We start from the raw sequence: 23291 nt of genomic DNA on the forward strand, positions 1-23291 counted from the left end.
ATTAACGTTGTGGTACATAGGAATCTGCTGTCAATTTCATATTTTAAAAAATAAACAATAATTAAAATTATCGTAGTTATATTATATAAATTGAATGTAGCCATATAAAATGAAGTACCTCATTATCTAAAGTGCTTTTAAATGAGAAGAATTACATTTGATGTAAGAAAATCAATGAAAAGAAAATTATAAATATTATAAATATATTTTCAGTATTGTTTCTGAATTTTGTGATTTGAATGTATGTTATTGAAAGTAGAGCGACAACCATACTACAAAACACAAATGATATAAGATGAAATAAAAAAAAAACTATTTAAACTGAAACATCGATCATATATTCTATATCTAGTAAATACAAATAAAGAAAACACAACAATAACTCTTCAACATTCGAGTTCATATATAATAATAATAATAATAATAGATTAATAATATGCAATAATAGTAATATTATTAATAATGATCAAGTACGATAGTAATAATAAAAAAAATGAAAAGTACTTAAAGCAAATAATTATAGCAAAAATTTGTGAAACAAGTTTTTTAAATAAACCATCATAACAAAAAAAAATATTATTCACATTTAAGAACGGACAGACATAAGTGCGAATAGTCGCACCAAATATATAAGTTGTCTGAAAGTGAAAAGAAAAATGCAACTTCAATTTGCGGGATTAAAATATAGCCCCCAAGAACATATTCATTAACAAGTCGCATCTAATCTTTTCATTTTGTATTAATCCTAAGTTTATAATAAATTTATATAAAAAATAAATTATTTCAACAGAATAAGAAATATAACAAAATTGACCATATTCACCTCACACATGTACTTATGATATCTTCAAATGGTATAGTGAATTTCATAAACAATATGTATATTATAACAAATATGGATCAAAGTCTATATGCAGGTGACTGAGAATTTTGTGATGGCTATTTTTTGTTGAATTATTTATGAATTTCAATTTACCATATAAAAAATTTAATTTACAATAATCGAAATTCTCCAATAATATGCGTAAGTTTATTAAGTAGTATTTCTTGATTTCTTTTTCGATCACTGTATTTAAATTTATGTAGAATCTGAATCAATACTTTTTTGTTTAAACAAAGAAATATTTAGAATAATTTTTTTTTGCCATTTCATAACAAATTAACATTATATGACCAGCAATTTTATGCAATAAGTACAATTAAAATTAATTGTTTTACTCAAAAGTAGGTTATCAGATTCAGTTTGAAAGTCACTCATTCCATTATTCTTCCGTTTTCTAATTCCACAAAATATCATATGACCAAAAACTAACAAAATTCTACGCTATTCAACCAAGGCCAAAAAGACCTGCTCGTATATAATACTGGTTTCAAAATTTACAAATATATATAAAAATGAAAAAACACAACATATATCATATATAATATATACAACAATAAGTTTTCTATCTGGATTGAAAATCAAACCATTATTTAAGCTACTTACAAATGAACTGTGAGAAAAAACAAAAACGATCACTTGTATTGTTTAAATCAAGCTTCAGTCAAAAAATTCAAAGGGTAAACAACAAAGTTGTAAAATCAATTAAAAAAAATTAAAACCCATTAAAATTTTTAAACATAACTAATATTCATACAAACAATACGGTCAATTTTTTAAAAAATATGGGTTTTGCCAAAGTTTTTTTTAACATGTCAAGAAATTGAAATAGCAAAAGGTTAGCATGTTAATTAAATCAACAAATTCCAAATATTTCTTAATTATGACCAAGTCAAATTATCAAAACCAAAATCCTTTGAATTTTCAATTAAAAATAATATGAATTCTTTCTTAGAAGAAAAACAATACAAGTCAGAGTTTATGAAATTAATGAATTTGAATAATGCAAAATTCTACTATATGTGTTGAAGTTGCATAATTGAAATTCAGGACTACGATACTAATATGTTAAAACAAACTAACTTTTAATATCAGATCCAATTTTAAACAAATCCAGTATTTGTGATTTGCAAATTCCTGGTATAAAAATTTAAAAAATATCTTACCATGCGCATTTAAAGGAATCATTGATCTTGGTCCAGAAATTATTTCTAATTTATGTGTATGAGATTTTTCTAAACTATCATAACAAATCGGATGAAAAACCTAGCTTTTATAATTTCTAAAAAAAAATTAAATTGGCAAGGAAATGCAATAACAATAATCTCACTTAGAACACATAACTCCGATGTTATCACCCGAAAATTAATGGTTTTGTTGAAACAGATGTATGAGAAGATTTTTTAAATACCTGACTTCTCTATGAAACATATTTCAGTACATTGCATTGATAGTTTTGAAGTTTCGTAAAGCGATGAACCAAGTTACAAATCTGATGCCACTGAATTCTTGTAGGTTGGTGAGTTACAAGCCCAGAACAGGCACCTGGACATACCTACAAAAAAACATATATGTGTTTTATTACAGTTAAAATGATAATATGTATATTAAAATTAATATTATATCAAAACAATATATTAGATCTGCACAAGTTAAAGATTTAGCTTAAGGTAACAACAATAATTGTAAGGTGTTTGTTTAGAACTAATGGACAAGTAGACCCCAGTGTTTGTTACCTTAAAATTTAAAATAAATAGATTGTTATAAAACTACTTCTGAAATATTATCTATTTAATAATAAAATTTAATAGAAAAAGCTTATGATTTGTTTTGTTCAATTGAAGTAAAAAAGTACTATACATTTTTATAATATAATTTCAAAGGTTGAAATGTCGTACCTATAGATATAGAGTCGGTAGTCCTTGCTAGCCAGGACGACGCTGCCATCGTCCATTAGCGCAACATCGAAACATTGGGCGTGCTTGACTTTGCTCTCAAGCGCCGAAACCAATTGACCATCCTGAGTGAATACAGTCAAGTTGAAGTTGTTGTGATTGTCCGCAATCAGAATCTCTCCAGCAGCATTTATTCCTACGCCAATGGGGTAATTGGTGATGCCTTCGCCACCTATTTGTCTCAAGTACACCCCCTCATAGTTGAACACTTTTACGCAATGCGCTCGATTGTCGGATATGAAAATTTCTTGTTTGTCGTTGACGACAACACCATTCGGGAATTCCAGGTGCTTACTGCAACCAAATTTCTGCAAAACGTTGCCCGTTTGGTCGAAAATTATCACGCGCATTACCTATAAAAACAAATTTTTATATAAAAAAATAGATGTTGAAATATAGAAGTTCTTGATAATTTACCTTGCACTCAACAACTATTATCCTTCCCTTATTGTCAACAGTAACACCTTCTGGGATGTTGTAGAATATTAGCGCCAAACTTTCGGACAAATTGACCATACTGGTTGTAAATCTGTATTTGGTGCGTGGGCGATCTTTCAGTGACTACTACATCTCCAGATGTCCTTACAGCAGCTACTCGATTCGGGTATAAAAGTTGGCCGTCGCGTTTACCGCATTCACCAAATTGGAACTTGAACCTACCTTCTCTATCAAATATCTGAATTCTATGGTTATTTGTATCTGCTACAATAATGTCATTTTGCGCATTTACAGCTACACCACTGGGTTCAGTAAATTGACCTGAAAGTAAATAATTCGGATTTGAAATACTTTATATGAGAAAAAAATATATATAAGCAATAATAACATTGAAAATTAACTTCATAATGAAAATTGATTCCCGACTTCAAATTCTATGAAAGTAAAGATCATGAATCGATCTTCATTGTAATAAGAATAATTATTTGTGCCCAAAAATTGCAAACATCGAAATATTATATGTCTCCCAATTATTATAATTTATATCAGTCCATAGACATTTTATGAATAATGATGCATGAAAAAATTATTAAAACCGTAATAAACTTGAACATAATATATTTTTAAGATTATTTTACCTTCCATTACACCAAATTCTCCAAATTTGCAATGGTAAATCATTTTTTGCCTTTTGATTTGAGATTTTGGTGGAAATACTGAAGCTGACATTAGTTTTGATGTAAGTTCTAAGACGCTGTTTGATTCTATTCCGTTCATTATATTATTGGTTGATGGAACTGGTGGTCCTAAAAAAATAGAAGATTTAAACAATTTTCTTCAACTAAATAGAAATTCGTAACTAAACATTATAAACATATTCTATCAATACATACCAATTGTATATTGATCAGAGAATATACTCTCACAGCCGCCATTTGACCATTTTTCGTAGGGATTCACCTCAGATAATGTTGTTGAGAATGGTCCCAAACTATTAGCTGAATTAAATCGTTTTGAGATTATTATTGCACTCGAATGGATTATTTGACACCGATGTTGGGGGTGCTATAGTTGTTGCAAAACTTCTCTCAATTATACTATTACCAGTGCTAGAAGTAAGAGTATTGGAGGAATGCAAAGAATTAATTGAATTAAGAGAGTTGAGAGCATTGAGATGGGAAATGCCATTTAAGCTTCCAGAACTGCCATTCAATGAAGTAGTTCCACTAGATGTGTCTGATGGAGAAGTATTATTTGTACTTAAATTAGAAGGAACTGGTCGAGCTATTGGTGCCTTTTTCTGTGATTGGTTCGATGACGGTTCTGAGTTGGAACGTATATAACCAAACGTATTTCTCACGCCGACCTAAAAGGAAAAAGAGTATAAGTTATTGTTTAACATATTAATTAATTAAATCGGAATTTTATATTTTATTTATATAATATATATATATATATATATATATATATATATGAGAAAAAATTATTACCTGAATGGCTTGATAGTTTGATACGAATTCGATTCCTGCTGATGGGCAAGTGCAGAATTCACAGCTAGTTCTCCAGCTGTACATAATGAGTTTAATTTCTGATCGAGCAGCTTACGGAATACAAGAACTTCTGAAACAGTGGCGCGCCTGGTGAGCTTATCTACGAAATCGCAAACTTGTTGGATACGATCTGCTGCTTCAGTTCCTGTGCGAGCAAGCGACGCTAACGCTGTCTGCCTAGAAGCTGAGACTGATTCAAGTTCGCGCAGCAACTCTTGCTTGCGCTCCTCCAGCATAGATCTGTAGAAAGAAATACAGAATTCAATGAACAATATTACCAATTACACATTCACTTAAGGGGGTCTTCCTATGTGATGGGTTGAAAAAATCGATTTTTTTTTATAAATTGCTCCCTTAACATGTCTAGAATACGGTAGTAAAGCGATTTTAGAAAATTCGAAGTCGTTTTAAATATACAGCAAGTAAAAGAAAGAGCGGTTCGGAGCGCTGAGTTGGCAGTTAAGAGCCCAGGCCTATTGTGTACCGTCGGCTTTATACCCGGCCTCCCTTTTATTCATATATCCGTTTATACAAGTTTAGACACGTTTCTATAGATTTAAACCAATAAAGGAATAGGAAGAAAAGGAGCAGGTAAACTTACTGATAAAGTTATCCAAGAAATTACAAAATTCTATGGATTAGCAATTCGACGCCATCCAGATTCGCTTGAAGATATGAGAAAGGAAGTTTGGGCGACGTACTATCACAAATGTTCTTCTGATCAAAACCCTCAGCATCAATTTTGTCCAGAAGGCGAAGACAGTTGGTTGGTGTAATGGCGTAAGGCTGAAGCTAATAATGAACTGGACCAATTTCATCACGATAAACCACCTCTAATTCCGCAAGTCCAAGAAGCTATCAAACGGTTTTCGAAGATTTATCGAAAGACGAATTATTAATTCGTTGTTTAGGAGCAGAGACACAAAACAATAACGAATCTTTGAATTCTTTGATTTGGACTTTCGCTCCTAAACATCTTCATTCTGGTCCCAGAATTGTTGAAATTGCTAGCTACTTAGCAGTTATTATCTTTAATGAAGGTTTTCAAGGTATTTTAAAAGTTATGTCGATTATGGGATGCCCTGTTGGTCGTGAAGCCCAAGCAAGTATGTAGAGAACGGGATGAAAAGAAATCTTACGTTTGAACAGTGATCGTTAACGTCTGATTGACTCAAGAGCTTTACAATCTGCTTCAAAAGAGTTTCACAAGAGAGGAAGAGAAGGAATTATCTATGGACCAGGCATCGCCGATTGAGAGAGTAAGTTGATATTTTAATAGTTTTAACGGACTGAAACTTTAAACGCGTTTTTATCAAAACTGTGTTTTTCAAACTTTCCTCCATTGTATCTCAGAAACGGCTAGACCGAATTACTTGAAATTTACAGGGCACTATACATTTAAACGCATGGAATGAACTATTACCAATCAAAACTTTCAAAACTTCGATTTTTTTATAGCAAAAACAAAAAAAAACGCCTAATTTGCAACTTTTATTTCAAATGTCTATCAAAAATCCCATTTTTTATATTCATTTGATTATAGGTCAATTCCGTTTTTAAGCCTACAAATTAAAACGCCGTTCAGCCGGAATCGTGGAGGAGAAGTGGGAGCTCTTTTTTCGAGGCGGGGGTGTCAGAGCGCTGTAACTCTAGTTTGACTGAATATTTTTAGCTGAAATTTATATTTATACTGTCCAAATATGTGGTAATAAATGATAAAAAACTTGAAGCTCTAAATATTTACTGGTCGTAGAAAAAAAATCCTAAATATCCCTAAAAAACAAGCTGTCACATAGGAAGACCCCCTTAATTAAACTATTTTCAGGATACTAACCTGTAGAATTGGAAAGTATCATTGATCTCGTCGGTTTGCTTTTCGCTGCTGTGTCCGACACGACAACTGAGCGTGTTCCGCACGTGCAGCCTGTGTGCGCATATCTTGAGCTCGGTCTCGAGCCTGCTGCGCGCTGCGCAATAATTCGGCAAGTTGTCTGGGACCTGCTTCTTGGAGCGGTGTCATCTCGTGTGAAAGATGTTCGCCGATATTTGCGCATTCCACACAAGTTGGCACCAAACAAGGCTGACAGAACAATGTAAATTGCTGCTTGTGTCGTGGACATGTAACTGTGGACCCATTCGTTGCTGCGCCTAATAAACGAGATCCTAATGCGCTCAAGCTTTCTGATAATGGACCTGGAATAAAAATTATATAATTGTGGGGAAATCAAGCAGGCTAGTGATTGTAAGAAAAACAATTAGACTTGTCATATTTTCATATCATTAATTTTTATAGTCAATAAATTTTATATATTTTTATACAAGTAGAGTTTATACTATTATATACATTACTACTCTAACATTGGTGACTCCGACGTGATGAGATGAAGACAAAGAAGGAGTTTTTTTTTTTTTGAGGATATAAAAAATATAGATTTTGATTCAGCGCCATAATCACTGGTCTTCAGTGACTACTTATAAGGTACGTCCAGTCCTCGGTTCATCGTAGTTAACGCACTTACTATCTGATACCGGACTTTCGTTGGTGTACCCATTTAGTATACCCAGACCTCAGTGTTTATTTCTGTCACAAAAAATAATTTGGAGCCTAGACTTTTCATTGGAATGCAATTCAACCTCTCCTTGTCCATTAACTCAATAAATCGTCTTTTGATGCATTAAATTTTGGAACTGCTTCTGTCGAGATGATGACTCTTTAATACGCTCTCCTTCGAATCACATCCGGTTCGAGAGTCCGATGTATGATACAAAGGGCTACTGAAGTCGGCAAGATTATTTTGATCATTGTGAAAATTCATATTCTTACAGAGCGCCATCTGTTTACCCAAAATATTGTAGAAATAAAAATTAATACAGTAGATCGTGGCTGAATCTTCAAAGTTCACCAAGACATCGAGGTTCAGGAAGTTCACTACATGACTTATATTCAGAACTATAAGCAGAGTTTGAAGATGATGGAAAGTCGAATTACCTACCATACGGTGGATCTGCCGACGAAACTGTCATTTATTTCTAATTGACCAGTATCACAACACTGGTATAATTTGTTTTCCCACCATTTATTCATAACGTGTTTTCCTGTATTTTTTTTAAACTGTGAGGTCAACTTTGGGCAAGGAGTGTGTGGGGAAATGAAGCAGGCTAGTGATTGTAAGAAAAACTGGACTTGTCATATTTTCATATCATTAATTTTTATAGTCAATAAATTTTATATATTTTTATACAAGTGGAGTTTATACTTTCATATACATTACTACTCCCACATAATGAATCCATTACATTTACATTCTAATATGACATGCGAAACACATACCGGTAATAGAATTGTCCTGATCCTTTAGATTTGCAACGTTGAGTACGCGGTGGCCTTCAAAACAGTGCATAAATTGATGAGCCATCACGCAGTTTGGACATAAAAAATTGGCACAATCTAAACATCTAGCTACTGCATCGGATTCACGACTTTTGCATCCAGTACATCTGTATCCTGCAAACATTATAAATACCATAAATTTCAATAATCACCTTTAAATAATTGCACAATAAGTTCTTTACAATAAATACCTTTAGCATCACTTTGCTGTGTTTGACTCGTTGCAAAAAGTTGATCGGCTTGACTGTTGACATTTAATAGATTATCTACACGGGTGAAATGGACGTTTGGCTGTGTGCGTCTTCATCCGTGGAATTAGCGCAGGAAGACGAACTTGATCCACTATTTCCAGCACTGTTACCATTGTTTCCACTTACAACATTCGGTATATTCCCTAAGAGCATTCCAAGGTTGGAAAGATGGTGATGATTTAGGTGATTTAAATGGTTGTCGGATGTTTCAAGAGATTCGGCAGACTGTGCCGAATCTAGTTGCTCGCCCAGCGATTCTAACGATCCGGACCGCGAGCCGGTCTTCATTTGAGCGGCATCCCTAAAAATAAAGGACATTGATTATATATGTATACCGAAAGGTTAATAATGAATATTTCAATATAAAAATTATTTTTTACATAAATCTAAATGAACATAAATCTTTACTCATCGCTATGGTGATGCTCATTACTCGGGCAAAATCTAAAATTACTATCGTTATTAATATTTCTATTCTTTGATTCTTAACCATTCTGTGATTCCTAAAGGTTACATATCTCTGAATAGAATTATGAATCAGGTATAATGACCTCTGCGTCTACGGGAAACAAAAGTCGATTACCTCAAAGGATGAACTCTACGAGACTCGACTTCATTTGTTCTAACACGAAAATATTCGTGTTTTGTGTAAGAAATCCAACAATGAAATGTGTAATTACGGAATTTTATCATAAATTATGAATATTACAACATTCTTATTATGACATATAAGAAACGCACGATATAATTGGAATGTCAAAAAAGATCAAATCAACAAAAAAGGAAACTAATTTAAATAGAAATTTTTGTTCTACATGTATTTCTTTATATTAGAAAAGCAAAACATGTAAATACATCTTGAAGATAAATCTAAACTATTAGTCATCAATTACTAACAATATGTATTGCATAAATCTCTATTTATTATAGTCAATGGTATTTATATTGTTGTTTTATTTGGCAGTATAGAATTGATTTTATTTGTGTGGTCACCAGAATGACTGCCAATCATAATGACACAAAAATAGCAATTAATTTAATTATAGTAAAATGCCAATAGAATTCTATTCAAGTATAAGTAGAACTCGTGAATTCCTTTTTTTATGATAGTAAATAATAGAAGATTGATTATGTCTTATTTTAAAACATTACAACTTTAAAAGTCCGGCTTATTGATTAACTTCTTAAATATTCCGAAATTATTATGTCGGCACATATATAAACAAAGCAGAAATGTATGTTTCTGATAACAAATATAAGTTAAGGCTTGTGTACATCTCTTATCAGCGGTCTTGCTGTAATATAAACATACTCGTTCTACTTCGTAAGAGCGGCCGCTTTTCATCTCTGTAAAGAAAACCAAACATTTGTTCCCGATTTCAGCATTGTAATACATAGGAAATCTGCTGTACATGCGGTACATTCGTTAACACGGCTTAGGTAAAATTAAGAAACTGATAAAGATATTCAATATCGCAATAGAACAGTTTTAGAGGAACGTATACTTTATATCTACAATATCAATATACTATATAGTAATATTTGTATTACATAAAAAAACCAGTTAATCATTCAGTGAGAATGATATTTGAATGCAGCACTAATGTTCCGTTCTTGACTATTGGGTCATTTAACTGTGAACTAATAAAATGAATCTAAATACAAAAAATATTGTTTAGAAAAATATGTTGATGTAGTATGGTTGATATGTTATCTATAAGTGCCGCGCTGTCTGCCACAATGCATGCTAATATGAATAATAAACATGTACTGTATATAATAACAAGCAACAAATCTCGGCTACACTATTATTTAAAAAAAAAATAACTTGCACTCTAACAAATGCTTTTGATATAAATGCAGACAGAATATGTTTGAGTGTGATCTATGATCTATGGTTCTGATTAGTTTGATAATTTCTATTTACTTTTATTAATATCTACAATAATTGCCCAAGCTTGGCAAATTCTAGAAAAAATAGGATTCTGACGTATACAGAAATCTTAGTACAAAAATTCTCAATTTATTGAACACCCAAGTGAGCTTCGTGAAAATGCAACAGTCTTTGACATGGATGTTCTGCCCAAACCCACAAAGCATCGAGCTATAATTTAATAAAATATATGCAACTGCATGAAAAAAGACGTGCATTATAAATCTGTCTAAATAATTGAAATTTTTAAGTTTAACTAGAAAAATACTAGAATTTTAAATTTTAACTCATAGTAAATCTTGAAGCAAAGTGTCATGTCCAAGGACGACATCCATACGCACAGCATATCATGTGGATGTCGTCCAGCGACGTCATAAATAGTGAAAGGGTTAAAAGAGTAGTTACGTTATAGATTATGATTTGAATGATATGAGCAAATTTAATTTATAATATATAAGCTCAATAATTTTTTGATGTAACTGAATCATATTAAAAAAATAACTAGCAACACGTTAATCGCCACTAAAATGAAAATATCAGAAGAATTTTAACCTGGGCCATGGTGACTTACTTCATTAGATAATTTAGTTAAAAAGTCAAGAAAACTTTGTGTCAAAGATTTTTTTTTCAAAATTATGGAAAAAGAATATTTTTATGTCACACATATAAACTGATAAGGCCCTTCATAAATTATTTGATTATATTAAAACTTTTTTCTCGACATATATGCCATACATAACTCATGTAGAACTTCTTAGCGTCAGACACATATGACTGACATGACTATTACGGCGATAAAAATATTCATTGTCAGTATGGAAGCATGTGTGGCACACGTATAAATTTGATTCACATACGAATATATACAAATTATCTACATCAATATTATGTTAATTAGTTACGCCGATTATTTCACTAGTTTGGTGCACGGTACTTCGATTAGGAAAAGATTAATAATAAAAAAATAGCGTAAACAGTAGCAACTTGTGGTTATTGAGGTAGTTAAACAACAACCAATTGTCGTAAAAAACATGATTACATCAAAACGAGCACGGCACGATTGATGGAAAAATACCAGTATTAAAAAATCTTTTGTGTATTATGTTGTATGACGCGCCACCTTCCAGTTCAAACAACTTTGGCTGTCCATTACAGATACGAACAACATTTCCCGGTATAAAAACATCGTTCAAACTCAATTTAGAAAAATATTTTTTTAATATCATTTTATATACCAAGCGGCACTCAAGAAAGGTGATATAATGATATCAAGATACCATATATGAAGACAAAGTATAAGCGTACTTCCCACGTTAGTAAAGGAAAAAATACAATTCTGCTATAACATAATTATGATTTAAGAAACTAATTCAATCATAAATGAACCTGAGAATTTAACGATTATTCACGGCTTTGTATTTCTTACCGAAAGGTTAATAGTAACGTGCGTTAAAAGAAACAGTTTTGGATTATGTAAAACTTTTCAAATTACTAAATGCAGGATAAAAACGGCATTCAATGTAATAAAAAAGAAGAATAAATAAAATATCAATCGAAGTTTTTAGAACACCAGATTGCAATTCAATCTATGATTCTAAAGAAAATTAAATTGAGAAAAACATTTCATTTGTTAGAATTAAAACCAAAACATACATAGAATGCAAAAATTATAATTATCAGCAATAAAAACAAATTACTACTAGTGGGGTGTATGGCATCGTGCCTTAAGGCAAATTGCTGGAACTTCCCGTACCGTAACGAAATGTAAGAGGAATACTGAATGTTTTCAAATAGATTTTTATTAATATTGTAACATTGTCTGATATTTATAAGAATGATATAAACTGAATGGCAAAGCTGAAATTATTTGTTTAAAGTATATTAGAACTATAATCAGAATTAAAAATAAAATCCGAATTATTTTCGATATACAAAAAATTTTTTTGAAAAAAAAAGTGGAACATTTTTTTTTTCCAAAATCAATTATTTTGTTAAGACGAGCAGAAAGTTCTTTGAATCATTTAAATCGGACGCTTAGTTCTCTCAAAAACTGCCATTTTTCACACATTTAGCTCCGTATCTTCGAAACGGCTGCCTTTGCTAAAAACATATTCCCAATCATTACTAATTGAATGTTTTTTTTAGATCATTCAAATCGGATGCTCCGTTCTCTCAAAATCTCGATTTTTATTTTCTGCACTCTTTGCTCTTTATCTCCGTAACTGCTGGATCTGCCTCTGCCAAAAACTAATCAGCTCATCACCCTATCAATAGGAATCAAATGTTTTTTAAATCATTCAAATCGGCTGATCCTTGCACCCGAAAACGTGACTGGAAATTTGTATCCATACATACATACACACACACACATCCATTTTTTCTGAGGTATGCCAAAATGTTCAGAAACCTTCAAAACGTCGAGAAATGTAAAAAATTTCAATTTCGATTTTCGGCCCATTACAATAACTTACCCTACGGGAAGTTAAAAATCACTAATAAATCAACTGTCCAATATCGAAAACATACAAAGTTGTCGCAATGTTTTTTTTGGGGATCTTGGGCCATGATTTTCTGAAATTTTGGGATTATGTTCATAATTTCAATATTTCACCATATCATTAATTTTTTCACTTTGAATTTTTTATGTCAATTAAAAAATTAACGACTTGTGCCAAAGCTTAATAAACAAAATTATGAAATATGACGAATGAAACCCTACATACCCGGACATCACTGGTCTCGATTGGTCTCGATTCAGACAATCTAAAAATTTGTTGATGTTCTATGATGGAATAAGCGCAGATTGATCGATTTCGCAAAGTAGTAGAAACTATAACTAAACTGACATGATAACCTTTTCAAAGACATGCCTAGGAGCACTCTTATCTTTTCGTGATTGGCATTTACCAAAGCTCAGCGAAGAGTTTCAACTTGCTGTGCAATACTTCTTGAACTACAATACGGACTTAAGTGTTCAAGCGCACTCAAATATACTCGATACTTACACCTGTTACACTTATAACAAATTTTGTAGTTAAAAACTCTATTAAATTTCCAACTCAGCTCTCAGATCATAGTATCTGTTGATAACATCATTAAATATGCATATATATAGATGCTTGCACGCACCGAACGGAACAGAAGTGAACAAATTTCATATAGGCATTGTTGAAGAGGGCATTGTTTCAAATCACAAGTGTTTCCGTTGGACGGAAAGAGTCAAGCGCCGCCCGTGCGAAGCCTTGAACCCGGCTGCGTACTATGACTGCGGTCTACGACACATTGCGAGTTTCTCTGGCGTAATAATAAATGAACTCTATGCTATACTTGTATTATAGTTATTTAAATTATCGCAAAATAGGTATATCAAGGTAATAAAATGTTTATAAATATGTATAAATAAATTCAACACCTCGATAAGGAAAAATATACGTATGAAAAAATCTTGAAATTTTTTAATAATCTACTCTGAAAATTGAATCTGGATGATTTGCTAACCATCATTTACATAATATATCTAATGTAGAAGATTAACCTGGTAAGAACATATTCTAATTGGCAACTTAATTGGTTAATGGGCTGGAAATCACAAGTCACAATAGAAAATAAACTCCTAATATACAAGACAATTATTAAACCAATATGGTCCTACGGCCTACAACTATGGGGTGCGGCCAGTAAATCGAACATAACTATTCTACGAAGGTTCCAAAATAAATTTTTCAAAGAAATCGTGAACGCTTCAAAATACGTTCCCAATTTTTGATATTATTGCTCTTGGTTTATAATACAAAAAGGCGGAAGGGAGATATTTGACAACTTAAGATCTCAGAATTCGAACTATAGAAGAAGAAATTAGTCTTTACTGCACCAGATACAAAGCTCGTCTAAGTCGTCATGCAAACGTATTAGCGTTAGATCTTTCTAGTTTTCGTTTTAAAGTAAGTAAAAAGATATTAACGTGGTGTGTTGTGATCCTCTACTGTATAGATCATATAACATACCATATTAATATCTTTTTACTTGCTTTAAACAAATTTTATAAAATATAGATCTTATAAAATGCAATATTTATAAAATAACCTAAAATAATAAAAAAAAAAACATTACCTATAAATACTAATTATAGGTAATTTCAATTTGGTAAGTACTATGATGTAAACGTATTTCACTTTCAGGCCGAAATACGTTCTAAAGATTGGCCAGCCTTTCAGAGGTTTGGTATAAATAAATAAATAGTTTTGGTAAAATATACAAAAACATGTAACTAATACCAGTGATTAGCCAATGCCTTAAAATTATCTATCTTAACATGAGTTTTTACATAATAAATTTTAATACTAATTTTCTGTACAATTAAAAATTGATAAATCTAATATCAATAGTTTATAGGGGTCCATCATAAAACGCAAAATCAGGAAAAATACCTGACAAAAACATGTTTCAAGAATTGCTACTATCTTATACTACCATTAGGCTTAATTTTCAGAATGCACGGTTGTGAAAAATGCGAATATGCAGTTGCATAAAAAATGCACTTATGTACTTATTTTCTATTCAATTTGCAAAAGATGTGTTTTTGCAATAAAAATTGTTACGATCGTATTTAGAGCAAGGTTGCAATTGAACTTAAATATGTCCAATAACATTTTTTTTGTTTCGTAAGGTACCATAATTTACCTAATGTAAAATAATTTTATTATTTTTGATGCCACCTTTTGTATTTCAATGTCGTGTTATAATTTATATTTTAATATAAATCTGACCAGCAAAAACGATTAAAAATCGTAACAATGAATACTATCAGTCATTGACATCAATTTTAGGAAATTAAGCGATTGTAAGTGTAAATTTAATCATGTACATATTAAAAAAAATCTATAGCTATAGTGCTAGCAAATATTTGTGGGAGTAGTTATGAATATGAAAGTATAAACTCCACTTGTATAAAAATATAAAAAATTTATTGATTATAAAAATTAATGATATAAAAATATGACAAGTGATTTTGTTATTCCTAAATGTCTAGCCTCTTTGATTACCCACATATTTAATAATTTTTTATATATAAATATAGAAAAATCCTGCACTTTCATGATTACTTTTAAATTTAGTTTAAAAATGTTAAGTTTGAAAGTAAATAAATCAGAAAAATGAGTCGCATTAAATTAATTAACGAGGAGGAGTAAGCAATAAAGCAAAAATTATTATATCAGTATACTTTATCAAGTTCAATAATAAATGGAAAATTCTACCAAACGTATGGTTCATATTTCAGGTAAATATATAGCTTATCTCATTGCTTATCTACTGGTAATTAGTCATATGAGTGGTTTGTATTTTGTTATGACTAAATTTACACAGACATCATTTATCAATATCTACTCATTTACAGATAATTTAAAAAAATAATCTAACGAAACAAAAGCAATTATATTTGCGTTCTATCATCAACGGTGACGGAATCAAATTTGTCAATCAATTGAGAAAGCAAACAAAGCATGAGAAAATGCATGGTGTGATTGTCTTGATGATAAGGACATGAATTTAACATTAAATTGCAACATACAAACGTATATTATTAGTAAATGATATAATTTATTCAATAATGAAACTCTTCTGTCACTAATTTCCGAATAAGTATACATTTAAACGAAGCAATTTATAATAATTCATATATGAAACCAAGTATACAAGTCCAAACTCGAGTCCAATGTTTTTTTACTTTTATGATGGCAAAGCCTAGTAAAGTTATTTTAAAATGGAATGTAAGTATTCCTTTTGTGGCAGAGCACGTGTGTGTGAGTTTTAAAACGTGAGGTGTAGGTCGAAGCCAAAAGTGCGCGACCCGAAAAAACGAAATATTTCATGCCTGTAGGTGGAAAGAATAACAACTTTTTCCAAGTTTCATGTGCAAGAGTGAGTTTTTTTTATTTTTTAGGTTCAAACCACGCCCAGCTATTAACATGTGAGTTCATTATACCATGAATCAAATGTCAATATGTGAAATAAAAATTTTGTCAAAAAATGTCAATATTAGATGATTCCATACAACACTCATTTGCAGTAAAAACAATTAAGGGACAATAAAATGCTATATATGACTATCGCATAAAACTAATAAAGAAAACTAAAATTGAATCAATGCAATCAATGAAATCAATCATTGCACTGGTAATCATTGATTACCAGTTTTAACAAAAAAAAAATAATAAAAATTTCTGAATATTAATCATTTCGATGCATCAAAATACACCATGGTGCAACATTTTGTTCTGATTGTTTTATAAGCACACTCAGAAACTGCATACAAGATATTGAAATATAGTAATAAAAATAGTAAAATAAATAAAACTTCACCAATTTCGATTTATAAAGCCTACCCTATGCAAAGTTTAAATATGTGCTTTAAGAACACGGATTATTAAATAAATTATATGGAATTATTTTTATTTATTATGCAATGCAATAAATGCAAAGAAGCAAAGAACAATTGATCGTCGTTTTAACCACATGTTAATAAAAAAAAGTGAATTGACCACAATGTGACTTTCTCTTATCAGACAATGGAGTATTTTAAGGATATATTATAATGTTCGACACTATGCTATATTATAGAATATAGTATAAATATATAATATTATAGAACTATTTAACTGAATTCTTAAATGGTTTTTGAATAATTATAATAACCATCTTGAGCTCTTAAGAATAAATTAAGAGTAGGCACTGAAAATTTAGAATTTTTAAAATAATTGATATTCCAAAAAAAAAAAACAAGTTGCTAAATAAGAATTTTAAATTCTATTCAGAGCGCAATTATTAAGCAGAAATCAGAAAAACCCACTTTTTTCAATGTTTGGCTAGTTATGGAAGTGGAGAGTATATTGTTTAATTGTATTTGAAGTTCATTTTTAAGATTAATATTAAGAATTGTTACTTATTGAAGATATTACTTATAAGGATATTCTAATAAATACTAACGATTATTGCTTAGACTATCTGTACTGTATAATTTACTTATTAGTCCAGTCATTTAAACTTAAATTAGGTAAGAATCTTGGAATTCGAGATACCCAGCTGTAAGCTTTAAATACTTGTATATTGACACCCTAAAGTTGTCTCAAAATCTTCGTATAGGTATTGACACCCTACCATATGTAGGTTTTGAGACAACTTTAGAATGCAATATGCACAGACAGTCAATATACATTTACAGATTCTCAGAGATACCCAGCTGTAAGCTTTAAATACTTGTATATTGACATCCTAAAGGTTGTCTCAAAATCTTATGTATAGGTATTGACACCCTACCATACGTAGGTTTTGAGACAACTTTAGAATGTCAATATACACAGACAGTCAATATACATTTACAGATTCTCAGAGATACCCAGCTGTAAGCTTTAAATACTTGTATATTGACACCCTAAAGTTGTCTCAAAATCTTATGTATAGGTATTGACACCCCACCATATGTAGGTTTTGAGACAACTTTAAAATGCAATATACACAGACAGTCAATATACATTTACAGATTCTCAGAGATACCCAGCTGTAAGCTTTAAATACTTGTATATTGACACCCTAAAGTTGTCCAAAAATCTTATGTATAGGTATTGACACCCCACCATATGTAGGTTTTGAGACAACTTTAGGATGTCAATATACAGCATTTACAGACCTACAGCTGGGTATCTCAAATACCGAGGTGAACTTACTATAATGACTGGACTATATTTAAAAAATCTATCTGACTACGAAATGAGGATGAAATAATGTCCTACTTATGACAACCAAGATTCATTAGGATGCCGTCACACTAAATTAATAAAAATAAATAAATGAGTTGTAGTAGAATGATATGATTTATTGTTAGTTTTTTGTCTTAAATATATTCTAAACGATTTTACTGGTATACCCAAACTTTTAACTTAATATAAAACATGAATTTTTATTTTTTTTTAAATATATGAATTATCTCTGCTGAAAAAGGTTTTCCTACTCTGCCGGTGCGTCAACGTGAGAGGATGAAGTGATATGAAGAGAAGAGAGTTGAATAAAACCTGGCCGAGTCGAGGAACAGACGACCTTGGTAGCCGACAACTAATTTTTGTACGATACGCACAATACGCCACACTCTTGATCAATGACTCACCAACACATCAATTTTTAAATTCCGACCAGGTAAAAAAAAAAAAAAATAAGAGAGATGAACATAATTAGATTTAAAATGCCTGAATTTTTATTAATTTGAAACAGAAAGATACTGGTATTTTAGTTCAGCCACGAAATTAAATTTCTGACGTACTTTTTGGATTTAGAATTTTAATTTTGTGAATGTGCTTTACAAATATTTGTTTGTTTGAATTATTTATTTACAAGCAAGGTAATAAAATGTAACAGGTTTTGGAATACAAATACTTATAAATTGAAAGATCATTTACACTGCAGACTTTCTTCATAAGCAATTCATTGCTAAGATAATTGTATATATTTACTATATGTATGTAACAATAATATACATAATTAAATTATATTTTTTCAATATTTTTAGGGTCGTAAAATTTTATAAACGGTACAATGATAACTATTTAACGATAGTTAATAATTATATAAGCAGAACAAATTAAAAAAAAGTAAATAAATTGATATTATTAAAACATGATTGGTTTACTGTTTTATACATAAGAGATATAGAATATAAACGCATGTACCTCAAAATATCGATAAAATTATCTAAAATGTATATTATTTACTATTCACTAAATTCATTCTAATTAGCAGTACTTCTTATTTAGTTGTTTATTTATATTTTTATTTATTTTTATTGTGTTTAGTTTATTAGTTATGTCTTTTTTATTTGTTGTTATAATTCACAATTTATAATCATTTACCTCATAGATCATTTTATTTTTAAGTTTACTCTATATAATATCAAAATTTAAATTCAATATATCAAAATAGAAAAGGCTTACTACTGGGTAACCTTTTAGATCTAATGTTTAATATTTCATATATCATCAAAATTACTGAATGTCTTCCTTTTTGTAAAAACAGATTGTAATTCAATAAAGAGAATAAAAAAAATCACTATTCACATATAATAACTTTAAAGAAGCAAATTTGTTCCATAGATATTTTGGATTATTTTAAGTATTTACAAATACAAGCGCTTCATTTAAAAAATATAAATTAGTTATAAGGTGCGTAATAGAAGTGTAACCAAAAGAGTTAATAGTTGGAAATGTCTTGACAAAGATGAATAATTAGAAGTAAATGAACAAAAAAAACCTGGACAAATCATATTCCTTCCAAAGAAAATCTGGAGATTTTCAGTAACTTATTATTAATGATTTTACCCAAAAAACCGCTCAGAACTATTTTTTTCAAGCCATAAGAATATAAATCATAAACCATTTATTTATTAAATTACTTTGATAACTTTGTCGAAAGATACAAATTTGTCTCTTACATTTGAGATATAACAGAATCAAAACACCAGAGAAAATTTCAATGTAATGTTCACACAGCGTGTGGAAAATAAAAATAAAATTTAAAAAAATACAAGATGTATTTTTATTCCGTGGCATTAACATCTCAGTGTGGCACAAGATACGTGCATGATATACGTATCAATGTATATAAACCAAATCGAAATTCTATTTACGATCATATAATATAAATATTTCACACGCAATAGTTTTATTTATATATTAAATCTAAATATTTACCGAACACATGTAAGCAACTAAAGAGCAGATCTGAATCTAAATTGCTCGTTACAATAAATAAACTTCAGATTGTCAATGGGTAGTGACGTCTAACAATTACCAACGGCAGTTCACATGTCATACAGGGAGGTCCACCGCTTGAATTTCACACATATGTTAGAAGACATAAAATTGTATAAATAAAGATCTAAAAGTCGTTATACAAGTTCTATTATTACGTTTTTATAAACGGACACATTAAGTTACTAATTTACCGCTACACAATAGCGAATAGGGATAAAATCTGATGCCACGCTGGTGGCACAGCAAAAAAATTGGTTGAAAAAACTGCAAGAGATTTTCACGGGATTGTCACCTAGGGGTTTATTATAAAAACTGTAGATTTTAATAAATAATAGAAAAAAAAAACTAATTTTTACGCTAGTGAGGAACTTCACTAAAAACATCATTCGAATTTATAATTTTTTTTTTATTTCTTTATTGAATTACAATCTGTCTTTACAAAGAGGAAGACATTCAGTAATTTTGATGATATATGAAATATTAAACATTAGATCTGAAAGATTACCCAGTAATAAGCCTTTTCAATTTTGATAATTTATAAAATATAAAATATCAAAATTTATTGAAAGAAGAATGCAATGTTATCTAGAACTATGACAACATAGTCTTCTCGTCTTCAGTCAAAAAATATGCAATAAAAACATGAAATGATCGATGGATATTAAAATCTAAATGTAGAGTTTGAAATTTTTCTAAACTGTGTTATAGACTAATAAAAATTAAGTAATTCAAAATAGAAAATACATATAAAAATGGGGAAAAAAACGTCAAAACCCAAAAACACTTATTTGCACATATATAGATAGCAATATGTTTTCAAGTGAAAACATTCATTAATGCATTGCTGCATCCAATAAAAAGTCATCAGTATTAGAATTATTCTAATGATAAATTCATAAAAAATGGCTCTTAAGGCCAACCTTTGGGTTGCCATCTATAAAGCCACGTAATTAAAAATTCGCCACAACATGCTCATAGAAAAAAGCCACGTGATTAAAAATTCGCCACAAAAAGCTCATAGAAAAATTATGTTCAAATTGCTCTTAATAATTTATATAAAACAATTTGCAGATACAAATTTTGCAATTGATACAAATTGTGCACATAAATAGAGCAAAATATGCCTTAAAAATAGTATAATTCATATTATATTGTACAAATATTCGAAAATAAATTATTAATAATCAGACCTTTACGTGACAAGCAAAATAAAATAATGAATTAATAACTTTCAGCTAAAAAATTAGATATAATAAAAATATTTCTATGTAAAGATGCAATCTTACAACACCGCATATACCAAACTCAAGAATCAATCTATACCTGTAGCAACTAGAAACCAAATATTTAGAAAAGGGTGACTATGCATTTTTAGTTCTGATCTATTCTAACCTGACCCTATGATACTAAATCCCCTCTGTACATCAGATATCGAAATAATAAAAGAAATCGTTAAAAGAATACGGGATCATCATATCATACGGTTTAATCGTGAGAAAAGAATTAAATATGAAACTAGTTCAACGGTCACTTGACCAAAAGGTCAAACAAAATATTATCTATTTATATTTCTACAAAAGTTTTTTTAGCATTTATTGTTGGAATTTGCTATTACTAAATATAATAAGTAATGACAATTACAATTACCAAATCCAAAATATAAAATTTTTCACTCGACAAACTGATGCTCTATCAGTTCACTATTGCCATCTTACTAATTTTTGTACTAAAATTGCACCACATATAACATTATTTTATATAAAGTTCCAATTTAAATTCGGGCTGAATTACTACCAGTATAATATTCGTAATATTAAAATCTAATAAATTATAAATAAAAATTAGGATATATAAAATTCTTTATATTAGAATTGATAAGCATAAAAGTTTTTAATTCATTCAATTAATTAAGAAATCCATTAAGCAATTTCTGCAATAAATCCACTCTACCAAAATAAAATAATAAAATAATTGAATAGTAGACAAAAAACATTTTTTAAATTCAGATAAGCGCCTATTTTACAATGTGCAATAAACCTGACTATAATTATATAAAATTATAATTAGTTGTGAAATAAATTTGGCAAATCTACGCGATAATGTTAATGTAACCACAGTAGCGCAATACCACCATAAAAAGAATCATTGTAAACCTGTACAATAAATAGAAGACGACTCACACATGCTTAGTTAGTTTTATATAATAGAATATTTAATTAAAATCACATTACAAAAAAGTAAAAAAACAAAATTATGAAATACAATCGCAGTAATTTACGTAAAAGCTAGATATGTTATTAACAAACTTCTATGTGCTTTCTACATCCAAAACTGAATTTTTATTGTGTTGTGTTTTTTTTTTTGATTTAACAATATAATGAAACCAACTCGACATTGTGTGTGGTAACATCCTCTATGATGAACCAATCAGAATGTTAAAGCTTTCTTATGGAACCAAGAGATATATAAAAAAAACAGAAATTATAAAAAATAAGGCGTGGACGATTCGGATAATTACTGAGAGGATATGAACAAACTGATTCAACCAACAAACAATAGAATTATATATTCCCAAATATTTCTTTTGTATCGCCATGAGAATAAATTAACATTTATTTGAAATTAAACGATAGAGATTATAATTTTATGAAATGAGTAATATATTCATTTGTATATCAAACTCGTTGACTGAAGAGCGTCCCAACGCTTCAACTATCAAAAAACAATTTAAGTTTTAAATAAATATTTAATTCAATTAAAAAATATAAAAAACCATCAACTTGTATTGAAAAATAGCTTTCCTAAAATTACGCACAATTTCCTAATTATTGGGAAAATAAACCATTTTAGAATTTATTTGTATTTCACGTAAAACTGTTCAAACCTTCAGAACCCGTTACCGTTCCCATAAAACTGTTTATACATAGATTTTAATCATATAACGCTTAAGTAATATACAGTATTTAAAGATAAATTGTTTTGGAATACTGTATTGCAAGAATACTGCTATAAATTGTCAGCAAACTATTCTAAATGCAAATTTTGTTTTAACTTATTTGAATTAAGCCTGATTAAGTATTTGAATAAAACAAGTTT

At 29.8% G+C, this 23291-nt stretch overlaps 1 protein-coding gene across 1 annotated transcript; it reads right to left on the reverse strand.

The window, feature by feature from the left end:
* Window positions 1–2184: 2184 nt before the first annotated feature.
* Window positions 2185–8958, reverse strand: LOC113373692 (brain tumor protein-like). Its single transcript, XM_026613972.1, is given in 15 exon segments — window positions 2185–2435; window positions 2779–3188; window positions 3253–3300; window positions 3302–3594; window positions 3912–4079; window positions 4194–4309; window positions 4311–4639; window positions 4764–4801; window positions 4846–5063; window positions 6658–6689; window positions 6691–7016; window positions 8155–8328; window positions 8406–8505; window positions 8592–8766; window positions 8846–8958. Coding segments are annotated over 15 exon segments (2571 nt in total). The 3' UTR covers window positions 2185–2404.
* Between the last annotated feature and the right edge of the window lie 14333 nt (window positions 8959–23291).

This window comes from Ctenocephalides felis, unplaced genomic scaffold (genome assembly GCF_003426905.1).
Source record: "Ctenocephalides felis isolate EL2017-DRISC unplaced genomic scaffold, ASM342690v1 CF-g0.4_SCAFFOLD_01604, whole genome shotgun sequence".
In the NCBI taxonomy this organism is placed as follows: Eukaryota; Metazoa; Arthropoda; class Insecta; order Siphonaptera; family Pulicidae; genus Ctenocephalides; species Ctenocephalides felis.